Source organism: Sceloporus occidentalis, unplaced genomic scaffold (assembly GCF_023333645.1).
Source record: "Sceloporus occidentalis isolate IW3139 unplaced genomic scaffold, rSceOcc1.0.p SCAF_171, whole genome shotgun sequence".
Classification (NCBI taxonomy): Eukaryota; Metazoa; Chordata; class Lepidosauria; order Squamata; family Phrynosomatidae; genus Sceloporus; species Sceloporus occidentalis.
In genome coordinates, this window is record NW_028317151.1 from 426296 (window position 1) to 447332 (window position 21037).

Sequence of the window (21037 nt, forward strand, 5' to 3'; positions counted from 1 at the left end):
AGTGTTGAGTTCTCATGTGAATTTCAATTGATCTATACATGCAAACCTGGGTTTGTGTGTTAATCTGTTGATCTATACCTGATCTGCTATGTTTCTATACATAATTTATGTATACCTGGAAATATAAGGTTTGTATGTCTTATTCAGTTGATCTATACATGCAAGTGCTGTTTTATGTATTGTTTATTTGATCTATACCTATTTTTTGGTGTGGGAGCAGAGGGAGTGATTTTCTAACAACACTGAAGAAATTACACTCTGCTACAATGTAAAGTAGTGAGTGTACATCCTGTATAACAGTGTACATTTGCTGTTCCCTTAAAAAAAACACACAGCCATTAATGTCTAAACCTTGGCAACAAAAGTGAGTACACCCCTAAGTGGAAATGTCCAAATTGGGCCCAAATTGTCAATATTTTGTGTTGCCACCATTATTTTTCAGCACTGCCTTAACCCTCTTGGGCATGGAGTTCACCAGAGCATCACAGGTTGCCACTAGAGTTCTCTTCCACTCCTCCATGACGACAGGGTGGATGTTAGAGACCTTGCGCTCCCCCACCTTCCATTTGAGGATGCCCCACAGATGCTCAATAGGGTTTAGGTCTGGATACATGCTTGGCCAGCCCCTCACCTTTACCCTCAGCTGCTTTAGCAAGGCAGTGGTCGTCTTGGAGGTTTGTTTGGGGTCGTTATCATGTTGGAATACTGTCCTGTGGCCCAGTCTCTGAAGGGAGGGGATCATGCTCTGCTTCAGTATGTTACAGTACATGTTGGCATCCATGGTTCCCTCAATGAACTGTAGCTCCTCAGTCCCGACAGCACTCATGCAGGCCCAGACCATGACACTCCCACCACAATGCTTGACTGTAGGTGTCTTACTCTGGTTGCTGCCACACACACTTGACACCATCTGAACCAAATAAGTTTATCTTGGTCTCATCGGACCACAGAACATGGTTCCAGTAATCCATGTCCTTAGTCTGCTTGTCTTCAGCTAACTGTTTGCGTGCTTTCTTGTGCATCATCTATAGTAGAGGCTTCCTTTTGGGACAACATGCAGACCAATCTGATGCCGTTTGTGGTGTATAGTCTGAGCACTTACAGGCTGACCCACCCCACTCCTTCAACCTCTGCAGCAATGCTGGCAGCACTCATACGTCTATTTCCCAAAGACAACCTCTGGATATGACGCTGAGCACGTGCACTCAACTTCTTTGGTAGATCATGACGAGGCCTGTTCTGAGTGGAACCTGTCCTCTGAAACCGCTGTATGGTCTTGCCCACCATGCTTCAACTCAGTTTCAGGGTCCTGGCAATATTCTTATAGCCTAGGCCATCTTTATGTAGAGCAACAATTCTTTTTTTCAGATCTTTGCCATGAGGTGCCATGTTCAACTTCCAGTGACCAGTATGAGAGAGTGTGAGAGCGATAACACCAAATTTAACACATCTGCTCCCCATTCACATCTGAGACCTTGTAAAACTTATGAGTCACAAGACTCATAAGGAAGGGGAAATGGCTAATTGGACCCAATTTGGATATTTTCACTTAGGGGTGTACTCACTTGTGTTGCCAAGGTTTAGATATTAATGGCTGTGTGTTGAGTTATTTTTAAGGGAACAGCAAATGTACACTGCTATACAGGCTGTACACTCACTATTTTACTTTGTAGCAGAGTGTCATTTCTTCAGTGTTGTCACATGAAAAGATATAACAAACTATTTACAAAAATGTTAGGGGTGTACTTTTGTGAGATACTGTATATATATATATATATATATATATATATATATATATACCGTATTTGCCCGAATATAGGCCGCACTTAAAGACTTAAAGTGGGGGTGCGGCCTATATTCAGGGTCTAGCACCCGACGCCTGGGACATGCAGTTCCGGGCGCCGGGCAGGCAGCAGGGTAAGGATACAGATCCCCCGCAGCGGTGCAGGGGACCTGCATCCTACTCTCTGATATGCTCAGACAGCCTCCCCTGCCAGCACAGGAGGAGTGCCGGCATGGGAGGTTGTCTAAGAGGTTGTCTAAGCGCATCGTGCAGACGGTCACGGCAGCGGCGATGCGCGGAAACAGCCTCCGCTGCCGGCACGTCTGCTCGATGTACGATAACAATCTTCCTTGCCGGTACTTCCCACGGCGGAAGTGCCGGCACCGTAAGTTGAATATGCGTTATGCGTAGATGTCCCCCGCCGGCCCGCAAGACCCCGTGGAGTCTGCACTGTAGGTCTGACGGGGGGGGGACATCTTGGGGACAGAGTGGCAGCATATCTCGGGGGGATAGAGTGGCAGCATATCTCGGGGGGGATAGAGTGGCAGCATATCTCGGGGGGCACATCTTGGGGGCAGAGTGGCAGCATATCTCAGGGGGGGCAGAAATTTTTTTCTTTAAAAAAGCACCTAACTTTTAGGGTGCAGCCTATAAACGGGTGCGGCCTATATTCGAGCCAATACAGTACATATATATATATACCAAGATGTGCCCCCCGAGATATGCTGCCACTCATATATATATATATATATATATATATACACCTGTGTGTGTGTGTGTAATCTCATCCGCTTCATAGTGTGTCCCTGAATAGCAGAAATAAAATGTGGTCACCCTAACTTAACTCCATCAAGTGGTCATAGGAGCACTCAGGGCTGTGACTCCTTAGGTGAGAGTGGCTCCAACCGATTACAGGTACATAACACTCTATAGTAGAGTGCAGTGCTAGGAACAGCAAAGATACTGTGTAGAACCCTCAGGCCTCTAGAAGAGGACCCAAGGTTGAGGAAGACACATACCACCCACAGGGGTGAGAAGGGAACTTTTTTATATAACTACACACACACCTTTCCATAAAATCAGTTGATTTTTAAACTGTATCTTACCTTCCTTTTGTTCCAATACAACAGGGTCTACCTGTTATAGCACAGTCCATATGAAGGTGATTAGGATATTTTCCTTTGCTGTTCTTTGTGCATACCTGTAACAAGTGACAAATGATTATTGAGGGAAAATTACTGCAAAAGTAAAAAATTTATTTAAGCGTGGAGGATAAACTAGTCCATGGAGAGCCGTTATTCTCAATTACCTTTCACACAAAAAAAGTTACATCTATTGTAAGACCTCAGAAAGTACTTTGTCATTTTCCTTCTCTTGGATATCCTCAAATTTTAGATTCTTACCCTTTAATTGACACTATGACCTCTTATACCAGCATTTCTTCTACTTTAAACCTTTGACGATAAATATTTTGTCACTTAAAGCATTTAGCAAAAAAGCAGTCATTGTTCACCCATCGCACTGGCACTGGTGGCGCTGGCTACACCCATCACGTCCACAGTTAATCCACCAACAAATAATCACACAAAGTGTGATTAGGAAAGCGTGAATACAAAGCTTTGGTCCTTGATGAGAGTGAGACCAGTCAGCAAGGATTTCTCCCTCAAAGAACTTATCACCATGACATAATGAGAGGGTGTCCACTAGCTACAAGAGAGATCCCTGGGGTCAACCCCAATGAAAAATCTAGTCAGGCCTGGACTGTCCATCTAGTTTCAATATTCCAGTAAACATCTGGGTAATTAAAAAAATAAAGAGGAAAACGGCTGCATTGGTTAGTTAAGGTGATGAGAAGGCAAAAGTTTAAAATATTGTTCCTCTACATAGATGTCAATAAAGAACTGATACCTAGATGTTTGCAAATGTTACAAAAAGCTTATAGCAATTCTGTGATTGGCTGAAACAGGTCACAGTGATACAATTATTAAATAAAGTGAGGACATAATACATGGCAAGATTGTATAAACAATAGAAATAGCTATATTACTGATTTACTTCACAAATTCTGACTTGTCTAGCATGGTGAAATAGATTTGAATACACAATAATACAAAAAAATAATATATATAGGATTAAAATTATCAAATTATCAAATGTGCGCATATAGAGTGCTACCAATTTAACTCTGCTAAGATTGTACAGAAAGCTGATGTGTTTCACCAATAAGACGTTCCTTTCTACAAAGGAAGGAGAACAGGATAAACAGTAAGAAAATAGAAGAGGAGGATATATATATATATATATATATATAGATAGATAGATAGATAGATAGATAGATAGATAGATATAGATATATATATATAAATATAGATATATAGCTATATATGTATGTATAGATATATATGTGTGTATATATATATGTGTATATATATATATATGTGTATATATATATATATATATATATATATTGAACAATATTATGTGAATAATATTCTTTATGTAGACATGTGCATACTGTACACTTACTGTAAATAAAAAAATAGATGTAACATGATACTTATGGACATGACATTACCAAGGACTGGATCACACATTCTTTGATATCGTATTCTTGCATTACTTGTGTATATGAAATGAGCTGAGATAGTATAGGGTAAATATTTTACAAACGGGCCTTTGTGGATTCACGCAAGTACTCTTAATACAGACTCAGATACTCTATGCAACAGGACATGTCCACATTTTTGCCAGAAACATGTATCACTAAGTTTCACATACACTAGAATATAATGTCAACAAACAAGGTGTAAAAGAAGACAACTTTTTAATAACAACAGTATACCATTTGTATTTAAGGTTGAAAAAACTCACATATAAGCAAGCCTATTGAATTTATGCTCACAGATATCAGCTATGAATTTGTCCCTGTACTTTTATGTCACAGCAAGCTGATGCCATCTTAGCTTTTAGTCTCAGTCCTTGCATACAACTACCCAGACACGAAGCCAATGAACGTTTGTGGTGTAGTCTTGAAATTTATATATATAAATATAGATATATAGCTATATATGTGTGTATAGATATATATGTGTGTATATATATATGTGTATATATATATATATGTGTATATATATATATATATATATATATATATATATATATATATATATATATATATATATATATATTGAACAATATTATGTGAATAATATTCTTTATATAGACATGTGCATACTGTGCACTTGCTGTAAATAAAAAAATAGATGTAACATGATACTTATGGACATGACATTACCAAGGACTGGATCACACATTCTTTGATATCGTATTCTTGCATTACTTGTGTATATGAAATGAGCTGAGATAGTATAGGGTAAATATTTTACAAACGGGCCTTTGTGGATTCACGCAAGTACTCTAAATACAGACTCAGATACTCTATGCAACAGGACATGTCCACATTTTTGCCAGAAACATGTATCACTAAGTTTCACATACACTAGAATATAATGTCAACAAACAAGGTGTAAAAGAAGACAACTTTTTAATAACAACAGTATACCATTTGTATTTAAGGTTGAAAAAACTCACATATAAGCAAGCCTATTGAATTTATGCTCACAGATATCAGCTATGAATTTGTCCCTGTACTTTTATGTCACAGCAAGCTGATGCCATCTTAGCTTTTAGTCTCAGTCCTTGCATACAACTACCCAGACACGAAGCCAATGAACGTTTGTGGTGTAGTCTTGAAATTTGTCTCCTCCTTACTGCTTAACATTGTCATAAGTAAACATATAGCATAGTTCTCTTCTGCCTTAAGTAGAATTAACCTTTTGAAATTTAGCGTAACTTTTCTGAAACCATGGATATGTTACATCCATGTATGACAATGGCAGCTGTAGAATTTTTCAAATATTACAATATGATTTATTGTCAGTAAACAAATGAGAATTAATATTTGCCCATTGTGTTCCTATTTACATATTATTAACAATCATAATACAAATTATGTATAATAAAAAATATATATTCGTGTAATGAAATATGTATGCCCATTTTTCTGTATGAAACTTTTTAATTGTAATGCAAAACAGGGTAAAATGGACTTTGTTAAATTTTTTTATCAAATAAATTATTTTGTCGGATAAATGTATATATAAAAAATACTAATAATATATTTAAAAAAAAAAAAAATGTAAAAGGATTGTGTGACACATGCATGTATATATCCAATGGATAACATTCATACTTAAAAGAATCAGAAATAAGTACTGCACTAAAAATGTTAGTTTAGAAAATATGAGGAAGGACCACTGAAAAATATAATCAAATAAGTTAATACATTAGATAGAAATGAACTATTAATATATAAGGCTAAAAATAAAAAACACAGTAACTATGGTCTTCATAGGTTACTGTTCTGTGGTCGTCTTATGATCGTCAGGAGCTGGATTTCTCCGACTCCCCCGAATATCAAAGAATGGTTAGAAGTAATTCATAGAGAATATAAAATGTAAACATTAGGTTGTTTTTTTTTTTTTTATTTGGGGTGGGTCGGGAGGGAGAAAATAATTACTATACAGTGTTTAATGCATTTATACAATCTATTGTTTTTATTTGTTTTTGTTTTTTTGAAAATAATAAAAAGTTAAAAAAAAAAAACTATGGTGGTAAACTATAATAATTATTTTCAGAAATGTAAACAAATAGCCCACAAACACTGGAATATATTACTTGAAGCTGATTCAAGAAACACCCAAAGTTATAAAGTGAAGGAAAAAAATTATTTGATCCCCTGCTGATTTTGTACATTTGCCCACTGACAAAGACATGATTAGTCTATAAATTTAATGGTAGGTTTATTTGAACAGTGAGATACAGAATAACAACTAAAAAATCCTGAATAACGCATTTCAAATAAGTTATAAATTGATTTGGATTTTACTCAGTGAAATAAGTATTTGACCCCTTTGCAAAACATTACTTAGTACTCGGTGGCAAAACCCTTGTTGGCTATCATAGAGGTCAGATGTTTCTTAAAGTTGGCCACCAGGTTTGCACACATCTCAGGAGGGATTTTGTCCCACTCCTCTTTGCAGATCCTCTCCAAGTCATTAACATTTCAAAGCTGATTTTTGGCAACTCAAACCTTCAGCTCCCTCCACAGATTTTCTATCAGATTCAGGTCAGGAGACTGGCTAGGCCACTCCAGGACATTAATGTGCGTCTTCTTGAGCCACTCATTTGTTGCCTTGGCCATGTGTTTTTGGTCATTGTTATGATGCAATTCCCATCCACGACCCATTTTCAATGCTCTGGCTGAGGGAAGGAGGTTCTCACCCAAGATTTGACAGTACATGGCCACATCCATCGTTCCTTTAATGCGGTGAAGTTGTTCTGTCCCCTTAGCAAAAAAACACCCAAAGCATAATGTTTCCACCTCCATGTTTGGTGGTAGGGATGGTGTTCTTGAGGTCATAGGCATTCCTCCTCCTCCTTTGATGCCAAATAGCTTGACTTTGATCTCATCTGGCCACAACATTTTCACCCAGTTCTCCTCTGAATCAATCAGATGTTCATTGGCAAACTTTAGACAGCCTGTGCATGTGCTTTCTTGCATGGAGCCACAGACCAAAGGAGATTGACAGCTATTTTGTGTTTCTCCCATTTGCAAATAATCACACCATCTGTTGTCACATTCTCACCAAGCTGCTTGGTGTTGGTCTTGTAGCCCATTCCAGCCTTGTGTAGGTCTACAATCTTGTCCCTGACACCCTTGGATAACTCTTAGGTCTTGGAATCTGAATGATTGATTGCTCCTGTGGACAGGTGTCTTTTATACAGGTAAGGGAGTGCTCCTAATCTCAGCTTGTTACCTGTATAAAAGACACCTGGGAGCCAGACATCTTGCTGATCGCTAGGGGATCAAATACTTATTTCACTGAGTAAAATGCAAATCAATGTATAAATCGATTTACAAAATCAGCAGGGGATCAAATAATTTTTCCCCATGACATCACGCCTGAGATCCCTTTAAAACCCCTGAGTTCCTTCATGCTGGCGCTCATGTATTCTGAGACACTCTGTGTGCTACTGTGTGTCCCCAGCTCTGTGCTTGTTACCTCCTCCGTCGTCCCGCGGGTTGGGGAGCTGAGACGCAGCCCACGCGTCCAGCCCCCTGTACTAGACGGCGCATTAAGTGAGAAGAGGATCCTACTCTGCTGGTGGCTGCCCCTTCTCTGTGGTGACTGTAGAGGCTGCTGTGTACTGGATGGAAGTCTCCCTCTCTTCCATGGCATCTGCTGTGGTTTGGATGGGGGTCTCCCTCTCCTCTGTGGTGGCTGCTGCGGATTGTATGGGGGTCTCCCCTTTTCTGTGGTTGCTGAGTCCTGAAAGGAGGTTTCCCCCTTCGCCAAAGAAGCAGGTACGTGACAGAAACGGTGGCATCGGCAGGGGGGGCCAGAGGGGGCCGTGCCCCCCTACCCCATGCTGTGCCCCATGTGCCCCCTCCAACTGAAATGCTTTTTTGTGCAGCCTTGATTTATGCGCAGGAGAGTGGCTCAGCAGTGAAGCAAGCCAGAGGCCTTGCGCTCCCACAGCAGGACTTCTGCAAGCTCAGTGAACTACAAAGGGGGAGGGTAGATGATGAGAAGGGGGAAGAGGGGTTGATAGTGAGAAGGGGGTAGATTCATTGTGTGAATGAGTGAGAGAATTAATGAATTTGTGAGAATGCATTAATGAATATGTGTAAATAATTTGTGTGAAAGAGTGAGAGAATAAATTATTGTGTGAATAAATTGTCTGAATTACTAAATCGCTGTAAAAGTGTGTGTATCATAGGTGTATAATTGATTTGTGTAAAGGCAAAGATAGCACAAGCAGGGTGTTTAAGCCTTGGGGACCAAGATGGTACAGGCAGGGTGTTTATGGGACAAAGATGGCACAGGGCGGGCTGTTTGGTGACAAAGTTGACTCATGTTGGACTGTTTGGGGATAAAGATGGCTTGTCTTATGTGTGTAATTTGGGTGCCTGTCAGGTTCTATGTGGGTAGTGTGAATGCCAAGGCTGGCCTTTGGGGTGTGCAACCTGTGATCTGTGCCTGTAATTTAGGGGCTTTTATCTATCCCTTTAATGCTGAGTTTTTATGTGAATTCCAGTTGATCTATACCTGCAAAGCTGGGTTTTTGTGTTATTCTGTTGATCGATATCTGATATGCTATGTTTCTATATATATATATATATATATATATATATATATATATATATATATATATATATATATATATATATATATATATATATATACATATACCTACAAATACAGGATTTGCATGTCTTATTTAGTTGATCAATACCTGCAGTGCTGTTTCCATGTATTATTTATTTGATCTATACCTGCAGTGCTGAGTTTACATGTGATTTCCATTTGATCTATACCTGCAATGCTGGGTTTGTGTGTTCTGTTGATCTATACCTGCTATGCTATGTTTCCATACAATATTTATGTAATATGTGACAAACCCTGTAGCATGAGGGCCATACATGTCACATTTAGGGGTCCTAAGCACAGTCTTCTAGGGCAATCAGAGCCAGGAACACCAGCTTGTAACAAAACAGCACTTTATTTTAACTGCTCAAACCCCAAAACCAAATCATAAAAAGAAAACCTAGCTCCCGATTGGAGTCCTCTCTACCAGTACGATGCTGGCCCAGACTGACCAGCCTAATCACCCACTAACTTGACCTCCCCGCCAGACCCAGCTAAGCCAGGCTCTGGAAAACCTCCCCCAGACAGCACACACAGGTCCAGGCAGGTATTGCCTCACTTGGCTCAGGGATGGTCTTCTTCAGGGTCTCTCCTTGCCCTAGGAGCTCAGGGAAACTTCCTCTTCCCCAACAGTCTTTCCGAGTATCAGGCTCCAGGGGACTTCTAGCCTCCTGGAAAATCCAGCATGGAATTTCCACAGAATGGGGGAACGGAGCATTGGCCCACCCTGCTCTCCAATTGTTCCACCCCAGGGACCCATATGTATGATCTGCATAGCAGCTGTACCCAGATGCCATGCCAATCAACTGCCTGGGGTTCACAGTCTCACAATACCTTCAGATAGAGAGCTTTTACTTAGTTGATCTATACCCGGAGTGCTGTTTAAATGTGTTGTTTATTTGATCCATACCTGAACTACAGGGAATAAGTAAAAGAGAGGTGTGGCTTAGCGAATGAGGGGACAAACCGACTACGGTGGAGAGGACCTCTCAATGTCACGGTAGGGTCAGAAATATAAAGGTCATACAGCGATAAGAAGCACGATACAGCAATTCAAATTACAGAGACATAAAACAAACAATACAGGCAAGTCAAATTGCAGCGTAGAGAGACAACATAAATAACTAACACCGTCCCAAATACAGCTCAAGAGGGCTGAAACCGTTGAATTGGGGGGCGCCACGCAACGTCTGGAGGCGATACCATTGGGTAAGTCTAACATATTGTAAAGAGAACTTTTAATAAAGTTATCCTTTATTACAATAAATGCGGACCATTTTTGGAAATAGGACTTAGCCTTCACCTCCCTATGCGACCCGCCTCCAGCCAATCCATACGAAAAAGAAAGTCCAGCCGACTCAGAGCCATAGCCAGACTCAGCGGACTGGATTGCATCCATTAGGCCAAAATGGCTTTCTTACTAACTGTCGATATAGTCAGTAAAAACACCTTCTCGCTAGCGGAGAAGGGCCTACCACCCTGCAGCGGCAGAATTCCAAACAAGGCCCACGCTGCAGTTAAATCAAGCAGAATGCCCAACATCTGCACCACGAAACAATGGAAACCCTCCAAAAGCTCTCAACACCCGCACACGCCCAGAGACCATGGAATAAATCTGCCTCCGAAACGCCACATTTAGAAGACAGAGAACTAGCCCCAAAACTAGGGTTGCCACCTTTCTTTGCAAAAAATACAGACCATGCTAATTTGCATAATCTGGCATATATTGGGACAGAGTGGCATATAGGGGGGTATACAGTATTTCTGGAGGCAGAGTGGCATATAGGAGCCGGTGGACGGAGAAAGCTTTCAATCCAGGTGGCTCTGGGCGCTCCCCCTTCTGCCAATGCTCTAAATACCGGCTGTGCCGGTGAAATACCAGCCAGGTGGCAACCCTACCCAAAGCCCTCAGCCTGGGCCATGTAAGCACGATGCAATATTTTCAGAAACATCTCGCTGTATGAACGGGACACTAAAATTTTAGAATTCAAAACTATAGCTTCAACCAACGTGTCCAGATCAATATCAGGGCACTCCTACCTCCAAGCGGGCAGACCCTGTCTATCGGAGCTCCACTTCAGGACATGTCTAATATGCCCATAAAGAAAGGACATGCTGAGGGAGCCTGTAAGGGTATGAAGCGTTAATTGATCCAAAGGGTAGGCATGATCCTTAGGCGTTAACTCAGCCAGGGGGTGGTAAGAAAACTACAAAGCTGCAAATAATGCAGCAGGTGGATCGAGAGGGAAGGGAATTTTTCTCGAAAATGCTGCCAGGTAAGTACACGATTCGAATCGGAATAAAGAAAAGCATCAACAAGCCTACCCCCAACCAATTTCAACCTCCTAAAAACAGGATCCTCTCTCCCATATTGAAACCTACGGTTATGAACCAGCCACATGAATCTAGCGTGAAGAAAACCCAAGCCAAGACGCTTGCGCACTTGCTGCTGAGCCCTGTGCGTGTGCTACAGTAGCGGAATAAAGCATAAATCCTCTGGCCATAACCGTTTAGGCAGATGCAGGAGGTAGGCCAAGGTAATATCCGGAGAGAGACGCTGTTCAAGCCCTGTGACAGCAAAGCGATGTTTATCAAGGATCCAGTCCACTGCATATCTATAATTAGCAGCCAGGTTTTAGTCAAACAAATTTGGGATATTTAGCCCCCCATTAGAAGTGGGCTGTTCCAATTTCATAAGGGCAATTCTAGACCGCTTGTCCCCCCCACAAGAAACGCTGAATAGACTTATGGCGATTACGAACATCCTTCCTCTTTAGAGTAAGCGGAAGCATATGACTAGGATACAATAATTTAGGGAATCCCGCCATCTTATATAAATGGCATCAACCTGTAAAGAGGAGGGGAAATTTAGCCCAGGTGTTCAACAAACAATCAACTTGTTGAAATAGCGGAGGGATGTTCAATTTGTAAAGTTGGATAAGATTAGAAGGAATTAGAATTAGAAGGAAACATAGTGAAAATGTCAAAAAGCAGAGGAACAGAGTGTTTGGTCATCAGCAAAAGCGACCACCTTTAACTCAGCCCCTCTCACAGGATTGCCCTTCAACAGCCCCTAGTGGCTAATCAAGTGGATCAGAGGTTCAATGGCCAAATGGAATGGCAGTGGAGATACCCCTCCCCAACCCAAACATCGGTGAATTCCATATGTTCACCAAGAGCTGGGCCAAAGGAGATTTGTATATTGCCTGAAACAAATGTGTAAAACGAAGGCCAAAATAATGAAATTTTAAAAACGACACAAGATAATGGTACAAGATACGATCGAAGGCCTTATCAGCGCCACAACTAATAATTATAGCGGATTTATTGTTAGCCAATTTAGTGGCAACAATGGCTGAAATCAGACCCCTAGCATTCTGAGTAGGATGTCTACCATTAAGGAAACCAGTTTGATAGGGAGCAATCAGCCTTGGGAGATCGGGCGATAAGAGGAGATTAGTTTGAGGTCACAATTAGGTTTAGCAATGAGCACGATCCTGGACAGATTAAAATCTCTCGGAGGCTCCCCCAGCTAACAATCAACTGTATAATTCAGACAGATGAGTTAACAAATGGGGCGCCAAAATCTTATAACATTCCGCACTAAGACCAACGGGCCCCGGCATCTTATGAGTTTAATGAATTAACCATGGTGTGAGTAGGGCACCTCCCGGCGAAAGCTGCGCCAATGTAGCCGAACTAGAGGCAAGAAAATGTCTCATCTGGGGATTCGAAAAGAAGAGTCTTCCCGTCATAGTGCATCCTCAGCTTCGCCGGGTATAACAGAGCAAACTTAATCTTCTTGCGTTTCGCTGCCATCCTGAAATCCTGAGAAATCCTGAAACAGGAGTAGGCAATGACCCTGATAACGGAGGTCTTGAAGCTTATGATACGCCTCGAATAGTCTCGTTTTGTCCTGATAATTCAGCACCCGGAAGATGACGGCTTGAGGCCTTGCTGAGCCCTCTACCCTCAGGACCAATCCCATGAACTCTCTCCACAAGGACCCTATTGAAGGGAAGTTGAAGCCTTTGGCAACCAGTCACTGACTACGCCCATCAAAGAAGAAGCCTTCTCAGTCTCAGAAAGCCCAATCAGCCGAAGATTGTTGCGGCGACCACGGTTTCCCAAGTCCTCTAGGCGATCCTGCAGCTGATGAATAGCAGTCTCTTGAGTTTGAACCGTTGTGAACAAGGGAGAGCGCTCGTCCTCCAGATCTGAGACCCGCGACTCCAACGCCCCAATTCTGTGACTCTGTGAGGTAAGTTCAGCCAGCATATTGTCAATGGAGACAGCCAGTTTATCGAGTTTTGTGTCCAGTAGCGGAGAAATAAGATTCACAATGTCTTGCACCGTGAGTGAAGCAGAATGCACGCCATCCTCCAAGACTTTGGACGAGAAGGTCTTCTTCGGAGGAGACAGTTGTGCGGATTTAGCAGTTCCTTGGTGTCTCTCCCGGGTTTTACCCTGCCTGGTGGAAGATTTAAGCGGGGGGTCCATGTATTTCTCCATGGGTCCTGGAAGGCACCAGTCCCCCCTCGACAGCACAAGAGAAGGGACTGAGAGAAAACGAAAAAGAAAGAGAAAAGAAATAGGAGGAAGGGGAGCACCTAATAAAAGGAGGGAAGCCGCCAAGTAGGGCTGGCAAAGGCAAATAAACCAGTAGACACTAATCTGATACTGCAACAGCAAAGAAGAGAACAGGGAGTCACAGATTCAATGACAACATTTTTAAAAAATCCCAACAGCCAGATACAGACACATAAACATATAAAACAAAATGGCAGATAGGTAACAGTAAGCCCACAGCGAGCTTCCAGTGGAAGTAGGGGAAGTTCAAGCCAGCATACCAAAGTGCATGGGAGATATAAACAGCCAAGATAAGGCGAGCTTCAAAATACAAAAACTTCAAGATTAAGCCGAGAAAGAAGGCCGCATTCCCAAAACATAAATCCCCCCCCCCAAAAAAAACAATAAAATAACATAAAAATCGTAAAACGTCAGGGGGGAAATGCCAAGGGAGAAATGGCACAACAAGCTTCCAGTGAGAGAAGGGGAAGTTCAAGCTAAAGGTCCAAGTAAAGTACAGGTGCAATAATAGTAAGGCGAGCTTCAAACAGAGAATCAGGGGAGTTCAAGCCAGTAAGTAAACTCGCAGAGCAGGCTGAAAACGTCCACCCTCACTGCACCTGCACCAGGTAACACCAAAACCACCAGGCGAATAAAGTCACAACAGGAGCTGCCAGCACCCAAATCCCGTCCCCCCACCCAAAAAAAGAAAAGTACCCCCCCAAACGGCAGAAATAAAAAAAGAAAATAATAGTATAACGCCAAATAGGCAGACTTCCCTGCACCACAGCCACATCTCCCCTGTCAAGGCAGAGAGAAGAAGGAGAAAATCATGCAGCCAGTTGCAGAGGATGCCGCTCCCAAGACATGCACCACCGCTGAGAGACAGGCGTCAAAGTGGCTCCGCACAGGCTGACCAGATGGCGGGTCGAGGAAGCGCGTCTACGTGGTAGCAGAAGAAGACCCTCACGAGCCCCCGACAGCCGCCGTCGTACAGGTCTCCAAGGGCCCTGCAACTGCCTCCATGGACTTAAGCCAGACTCACTGGGAAATAGAAGCATGTACCGAAGAAAGAACATGCTCGGAAGACTCCCCACAAGGTAAGAGTGATTAATTGAATGGAAAAAATACACCACCAAAGCAGCTATACGCCAGATGACAAGGGATTCAAACGAGCAGGTATCAGAGAAAGTTAAAAGGCGACCATCTTGCTAGGTCCGCCCCCCCCCCGAAGTGTATATTAGTAGTGGAGGTGTCACGACCACCCCTACCCAGGCACTCACCACGGAAGTTCTTCCACCCAGAATACCCCTACCAAAGGAGAAGCCTTCAGCAGAAGTATACCAGAACTTAGATGATCCCAAAAGCAAGGAGGCCAGGTAGAAGCGGATGAATTTTAGGAGCAGAGTTGAACCAACAAGGTGCAGCAACCAGCGTAGGACAGGATCCAGATGTGTGTCTCAGCAGCGCAGGGGTTAATATGGATAGAATAGTCAGGATAGCCGGGTCGGTACACGAAGCAGGTAGTCATACAAGCCGGGGTGTAGATACAGAGTGGGTAGTCAGACAAGCCAAACTGGTAACCAATCAGATCCAGCAGAAGTACAAAATCAGAATCCAAAGAGATGTCAGGCAAGCAAAGAGTCAAAATATCCGAGAAGCAGATCAACAGCAATCAAACACAGATAGGACCACAACAGGGTATCAGGACTGAGCATTTCCGGGTTTTTAAATCCGGCGCCAGCTCTAGCCCAGTCCCCTGGTCTACGTCCTGGCTGCGCCTCCATCCTTCTTGCGGTGAGGACCACCAGCGAGACAGGAACTGGTAAGTATACAACTCTGGGGGGCTCTGCACCAGCGAGCATCCCGTGGCAGAGAGACCCCCAGAGGCATCAGAGGCTCTAAGAGAGGACCCCGCTGCTCGTCGTGTACGGGCAGTAGTCTGCCCATACTTGCCGGGACCCGGGGTTGTGACATTACCCCCCTCTTGAGGACTGGCTGCTGGCCGATACTTCCCAGGTTTGTTAGGAAATTTCTTATGGAATTTTTTAAGCAATGCGGGGCATGAAGATCTCTAGAAGAAACCCAGGACTTTTCTTCAGGTCCGTATCCTTTCCAGTGCACAAGGTAATGAATGGGTTTTTTGGTTATTCTTTAGATCCATATCTGCTATGCTATGTTTCCATACATTATTATTGTACACTTGCAAATAGAGGATTTGTATGTCTGATTCTGTTTATTTGATTTATACCTTCAGCGTGGAGTTCACAAGTGAATTTCAATTGATCTATACATGCAAAGCTGGGTTTGTGTGTTAATGTGTTGATCTATAGCTGCTATCGGCATCAGGGTCTAATATTTATATATCTGCCGCAGGGGCTAATATTAAAATATATGTACAGCATGTTCTAATATTAATACATATTGGCAGCAGGGTCTAATATTGATATATATATATATCGGCAGCAGAGTCTCATATTAAAGAAACTGCCAGTTCAGCTGTTAGTTTGAAATCATATTTCAATTTCAAGAGATAAATACTTATTATGTAGTTAAAAATGCATGTCTAATGTGTATATGTGATGCGACCATCACATAAATCAATAATAAAGGGAGGGGCTTGCTGGGGGCATTAATACAAATAGTGCTGGCTGGAAGCGATCATTCAAGGGTCTGGTGGCACCACATTAATCTATACTAAAAAGGTGCTGGCTGAGGCATCAATACACTAAGGGGGGTATCAATGACAATGCAGTGTGGAAAATCCATCCTGGTGTAGATATCTGTGTCGTAGATTGTGTCCTGCTGTTTGTGTGTTTTTGGTTATCAGTATAGAAGAGCCTGTCCTGGTGTGTGTGTATGGGTGTTGGTGTGGCAGAGCCTGTCCTGGTGTGTGTGTATGGATGTCAGTGTAGCAGAGCCTGTCCTGGTGTGTGTGTGCATGGGTGTTGTTGTGACAGAGCCTATCCTGGTGTGTGTATGTGTGTGTATGGGTGTTGGTGTGACAGAGCCTGTCCTGGTGTGTGTATGGGTGTTGGTGTGGCAGAGCCTGCCCTGGTGTGTGTATGGGTGTTGGTGTGACAGAGCCTGTCCTGGTGTGTGTATGGGTATTGGTGTGGCAGAGCCTGCCCTGGTGTGTGTATGGGTATTGGTGTGACAGAGCCTGTCCTGGTGTGTGTGTGTTTGGGTGTCAGTGTGGCAGAGCCTGTCCTGGTGTGTGTCTGGGTGTCAGTGTGGCAGAGCATGTCCTGGTGTGTGTGTGTCTGGGTGTCAGTGTGGCAGAGGCTGTCCTGGTGTGTGTGTCTGGGTGTTGGTGTGGCACAGCCTGATCAGAATCACTAAGCATAAACAGTGTTGCTGACGATATCGAGGCATGTAGCAACACAACCCCCCATACCCTGATAGCCGAAGAGCACCCACAAGTGCCATCACGTAAATGATGTTGCCACCATTCACAAGATGGCGTCAACAATAGAAAACTGAATGAGTTCACAGAGGGTCCATCAGGACCTTTTTGAGAACTCTCTAGCTCCTCCTGCAGGTTGAATGCAGGTACTGCTAAAGAAAGCCCTGTCTGTCCTGAAAAAAAAATAATATATATATAATATGTGTGGGAGCACAAAGTGAGAAAGAAAATCACATCTAAACAGCAACACTGAAAATTTTTAAAAGAGCCATTGTCCCAAAATGTACTTGTCATTAAGGGGTTAATACATTGTGACAAATTCATTAATTCTCTCCCTCATTCACACAATTCATCCACACATTAATTCATACTCACTCATTCACACTTATTTCAATATTCTTACTACCCTCTTTCTCACTATCTACCCCCTCTCCCCCTTCTTACTATCTACCCCCTCCCTCCCTTACACATTTTCTACCCTCTGTCCCCCTTTCTATCTACCTCCTCTGCCTCCCTTATCACTTTCTACCCACTCTCCCTCCCTACCCACTATCTACCCTCTCCCCTACCCATTATCTACCCTAACCCACTATCTACGCTCACGCCTGCTACCTTAATGTTGGGCTGGTTAGGGGAGAGATCCGTGATCTCCCCAACCAGTCCTGGAGGCTGCAGCTGCTGATCAAGCGGCTGTGCGCCCGAGGCGAGTCCCTCACTCGCCTCACCCTTCCTACGGCCCTGGCACAGGCAAGGCATACCCACAAACATACACTATCATACCAAGACACATTCACACATACCTTGCCTACCCCTAGATTTAACACATGGCGCTTTGTATTGGTGATGCCTAGGGCCAGCCCTAGACCAAGTGGCACTCAGGCAATATTATCTTGTGCCCAAATGCTGCATACAGTGACACACACTCATTTTAACCATGAATAGGCCTGGAGATATTTCAGGATTACAGGATTACAGTTTCACAGCTGCTAGACTCAGCTAAGGACATTATCATTTTTAAAACAATAATATACTTATAATTATACTGCCCCTGGGTTAAACGTGTGTTACAGGGAATCATTCTCTTCCCTTTAAGTATGACAGGCCTGACCTTACACACATATACACTACCCATACACACACATACACTGCTCTTACTCATGCCTACTCATCTATGTTTGTAAGCTGATGCTGCATAACTGTGTTACTTACACCTTGTGAACAACCTTTCCCCTGTTCCTCCAATCAGGGGAGGCGGTTGCTCAGAGGCTCCAGCCTTTTGAGGACCTGCTTTCTATGCCCATTCAGAAGAACAAAAATCAAGAAATTAGAAAGTAAGTGGAGAAGGGACATCATTGGGAAGCAGTCAGCATTGATCAGCAGCGAAGGTAGGAGGACATTAGTAAAAATAGCGATGGCACTTTCTCAGATAGGCACAGAAAAGCTGTCTGGAGACAAACATGGTACAGAGGCAAGCTTTTTATAAGGGCAAAGATGTCACAGAAAAGCTGTTTGGGTCACTGATGAGGTGGTTGAAGACACAGGCATTGTGGGAGACTAGCAACACCTCTACTAGTGGTGGCTAGGGTGACCATATTTTATTTCTGCCATTCAGGGACAAAGTATAGAGCTGATGGGATCAGACACATACGGTATATGATATAGCTCACATACACATTGATTCACATATGTACACACCATCACATGTACATAAAATACATTTTATATTCTATAAATCATTAGGAAGTTATGGTGTACCACTGTCAGTGACTGGCTCAGTTTATGGTGATGTGAGTTATGCTGTACCACAGTCTGTGTCTGGCTCACTATATAACGATGCCGTACCACTGTCAGGGTCAGTATATAATGTTGGTGTGCTCTAGCGCCCTCAATATCTGGCTTATTATTTAATGATGGGAGATATGCTGTATTACTGTCATTGCCTTGCTTAAAATATAATGATAGGTGTTATGCAGAACAACTGAGTGTCTAGCTCAATAAATAGTAACAGGATTTATGCTATACCACAGGTCATATCTATGTCTGTATACTGATGATGGCTGTACACATACATAATGAGGATTGTAGTACACAACATCTAGAGTGCCAAAGGTTACTTTACTGTCCATGTTCCATTAGGTTCATGCATTTTAAAATTCGCCCCAGGCGGCATTTTGCCTTGGGCCGGCCCTGCATGCAAAACACTTGCTCAGGCCTCAACAAGCACACGGCTTTCCTGGCCGTGGATCATGGGAGGAAAGCCCTCCCCCGAAAAACTCAGGACAAATAGTAGAATCTATTTAGCAGGTTTTTTTCATTAGTTTTTGCAGATGAGTAAAAGATTTTTCAAATAAAAGTAAGAAAAAGTCCTTTTTTAACCAAAACTCACCATATTTTATTATTTTTAATAGTAAATTAGATTATATGATAAAAATAATGGTCTAAAGAAAGCCTTGCTTGTCCTGAAAAAAACAATATATAATGTGTGTAGGTGTGCAAAATGAGAAAGAAGAAAATTCCAGCAACACTGAAAAAGAGTGTCATTAAGGGGTTAATACTCTGCAGTATTTTTAATTTACCTTTTTTTCCTAAGAAAGGAGCAAAGGCTCTAGATGAGCCCTGTTTCATACTGTTTGCATGATAGTCTAAACTAGCACGCTTTTAATGCATATGGCAAGGACAGGTCATTGTTTGTCATTCTCTGTGAATTTTAAAACAGCTTTAAACGCACTACACATTGATAACCTTGTGGTTATTTGTATAGTTACCAGGGGTTTACAAATATTTATAGGCTTTGAAGCCAAATATTTGTAGGCCAAGCAAAGAAATTCAGGAGCCAGGAAATGGTACTTCCATATTGTTCTATTTAAAACTCCATAAAAAAAAATCCAAAAATGTAAGAAACAGCATCTAATGGTTTCCCAGCTCCTGAAATCGTAGGGATCTTATTCGCCATGGCTTCCTGGCTCCTGGAATTTTTTAAATTCTTAGAAAAATGTGCAAGTTGTATTTTTCATCGTTAGGTGTATTTTATTTACATACTAGTCTTTTTATTGTAGTCTCTGAAAATGAATTCCAAACGACCAAGTGGGGCACAATACCATAAAAAAGAAAACATAACAAAATAGAAAAAAACGGCATCAACCGATGAGAATACCGAAGCACCTAGTGTCTTTGAAGAGATGATTTCAAGGTTGTCTCAAGAATCTCATTGTAACGACTGGAATGCAGCTTTAGAATTGAATGTTGCTATTAATAGAGCATCACAGTCACCATCATTATCAACTACTGACAAGGATGAGAGACTCGGCACCTTCAATACCATAATTGATACTGATGCGAGGGATTCTACATTTTAATGATCCACCTTCATGGCCTTGCATTATAGATGAAATAAGGTGCTACCTTATTAAGCATGGGCCTGACCAAGGAAAAACTGCAGATTTCAACATCCAAAGATGGTAGGAAATTCTCAAAAGACTGTTTTTTCAAGAAACATTCTAATGGTGAACTAGTCAAACGCAATTGGCTTATTTACTTAGAAAACAGTAAGTCAATTTTTCCCATGTATGCTGTTTGATCAACGATCCACCAACCCAAATATTGCCACTCCAGAAGTAGGATTTAAGGACTGGAAAAATGTAAATCGTATTGTAGAACACGAAAATTCTGCAAATCACCACCAAAACTTCTGTGAATGGAAGACAATGGAAAAAAGGTTGTTAAAAAAGCTTGGTACAAAAAGCTATTGAAACAGAAAAACAAAAATGGAGACACATTCTAAAAGTAATACTTGATGCTGTAATGTTTTGCTCTAAAAAATAATTTACCTCTTAGAGGATCAACTAACAACATAGAAGACCCTAACTCGGAAATATTTCTTACTTTACTGGAACTTATAAGTCACTATGATGTACAGCTAAAACAGCATATCACAACTCACAAAAAAGATTCACTTTTCACCGACAATACAAAATAAATTCATTGGCCTACTGGGAGACCATGTTCATG

General features: G+C 42.1%; 1 protein-coding gene across 1 annotated transcript in view; it reads right to left on the bottom strand.

The window, feature by feature from the left end:
- Positions 1-21037, bottom strand: part of LOC149279317 (inactive rhomboid protein 1-like) — a 466620-nt gene that overhangs the window by 213159 nt on the left and 232424 nt on the right. Inside the window, exon 13 of the mRNA XM_089501319.1 lies at positions 2890-2984. Coding sequence (XP_089357445.1) covers positions 2890-2984 — 95 coding nt within the window. The remainder of the gene's footprint in view (positions 1-2889; positions 2985-21037) is intronic.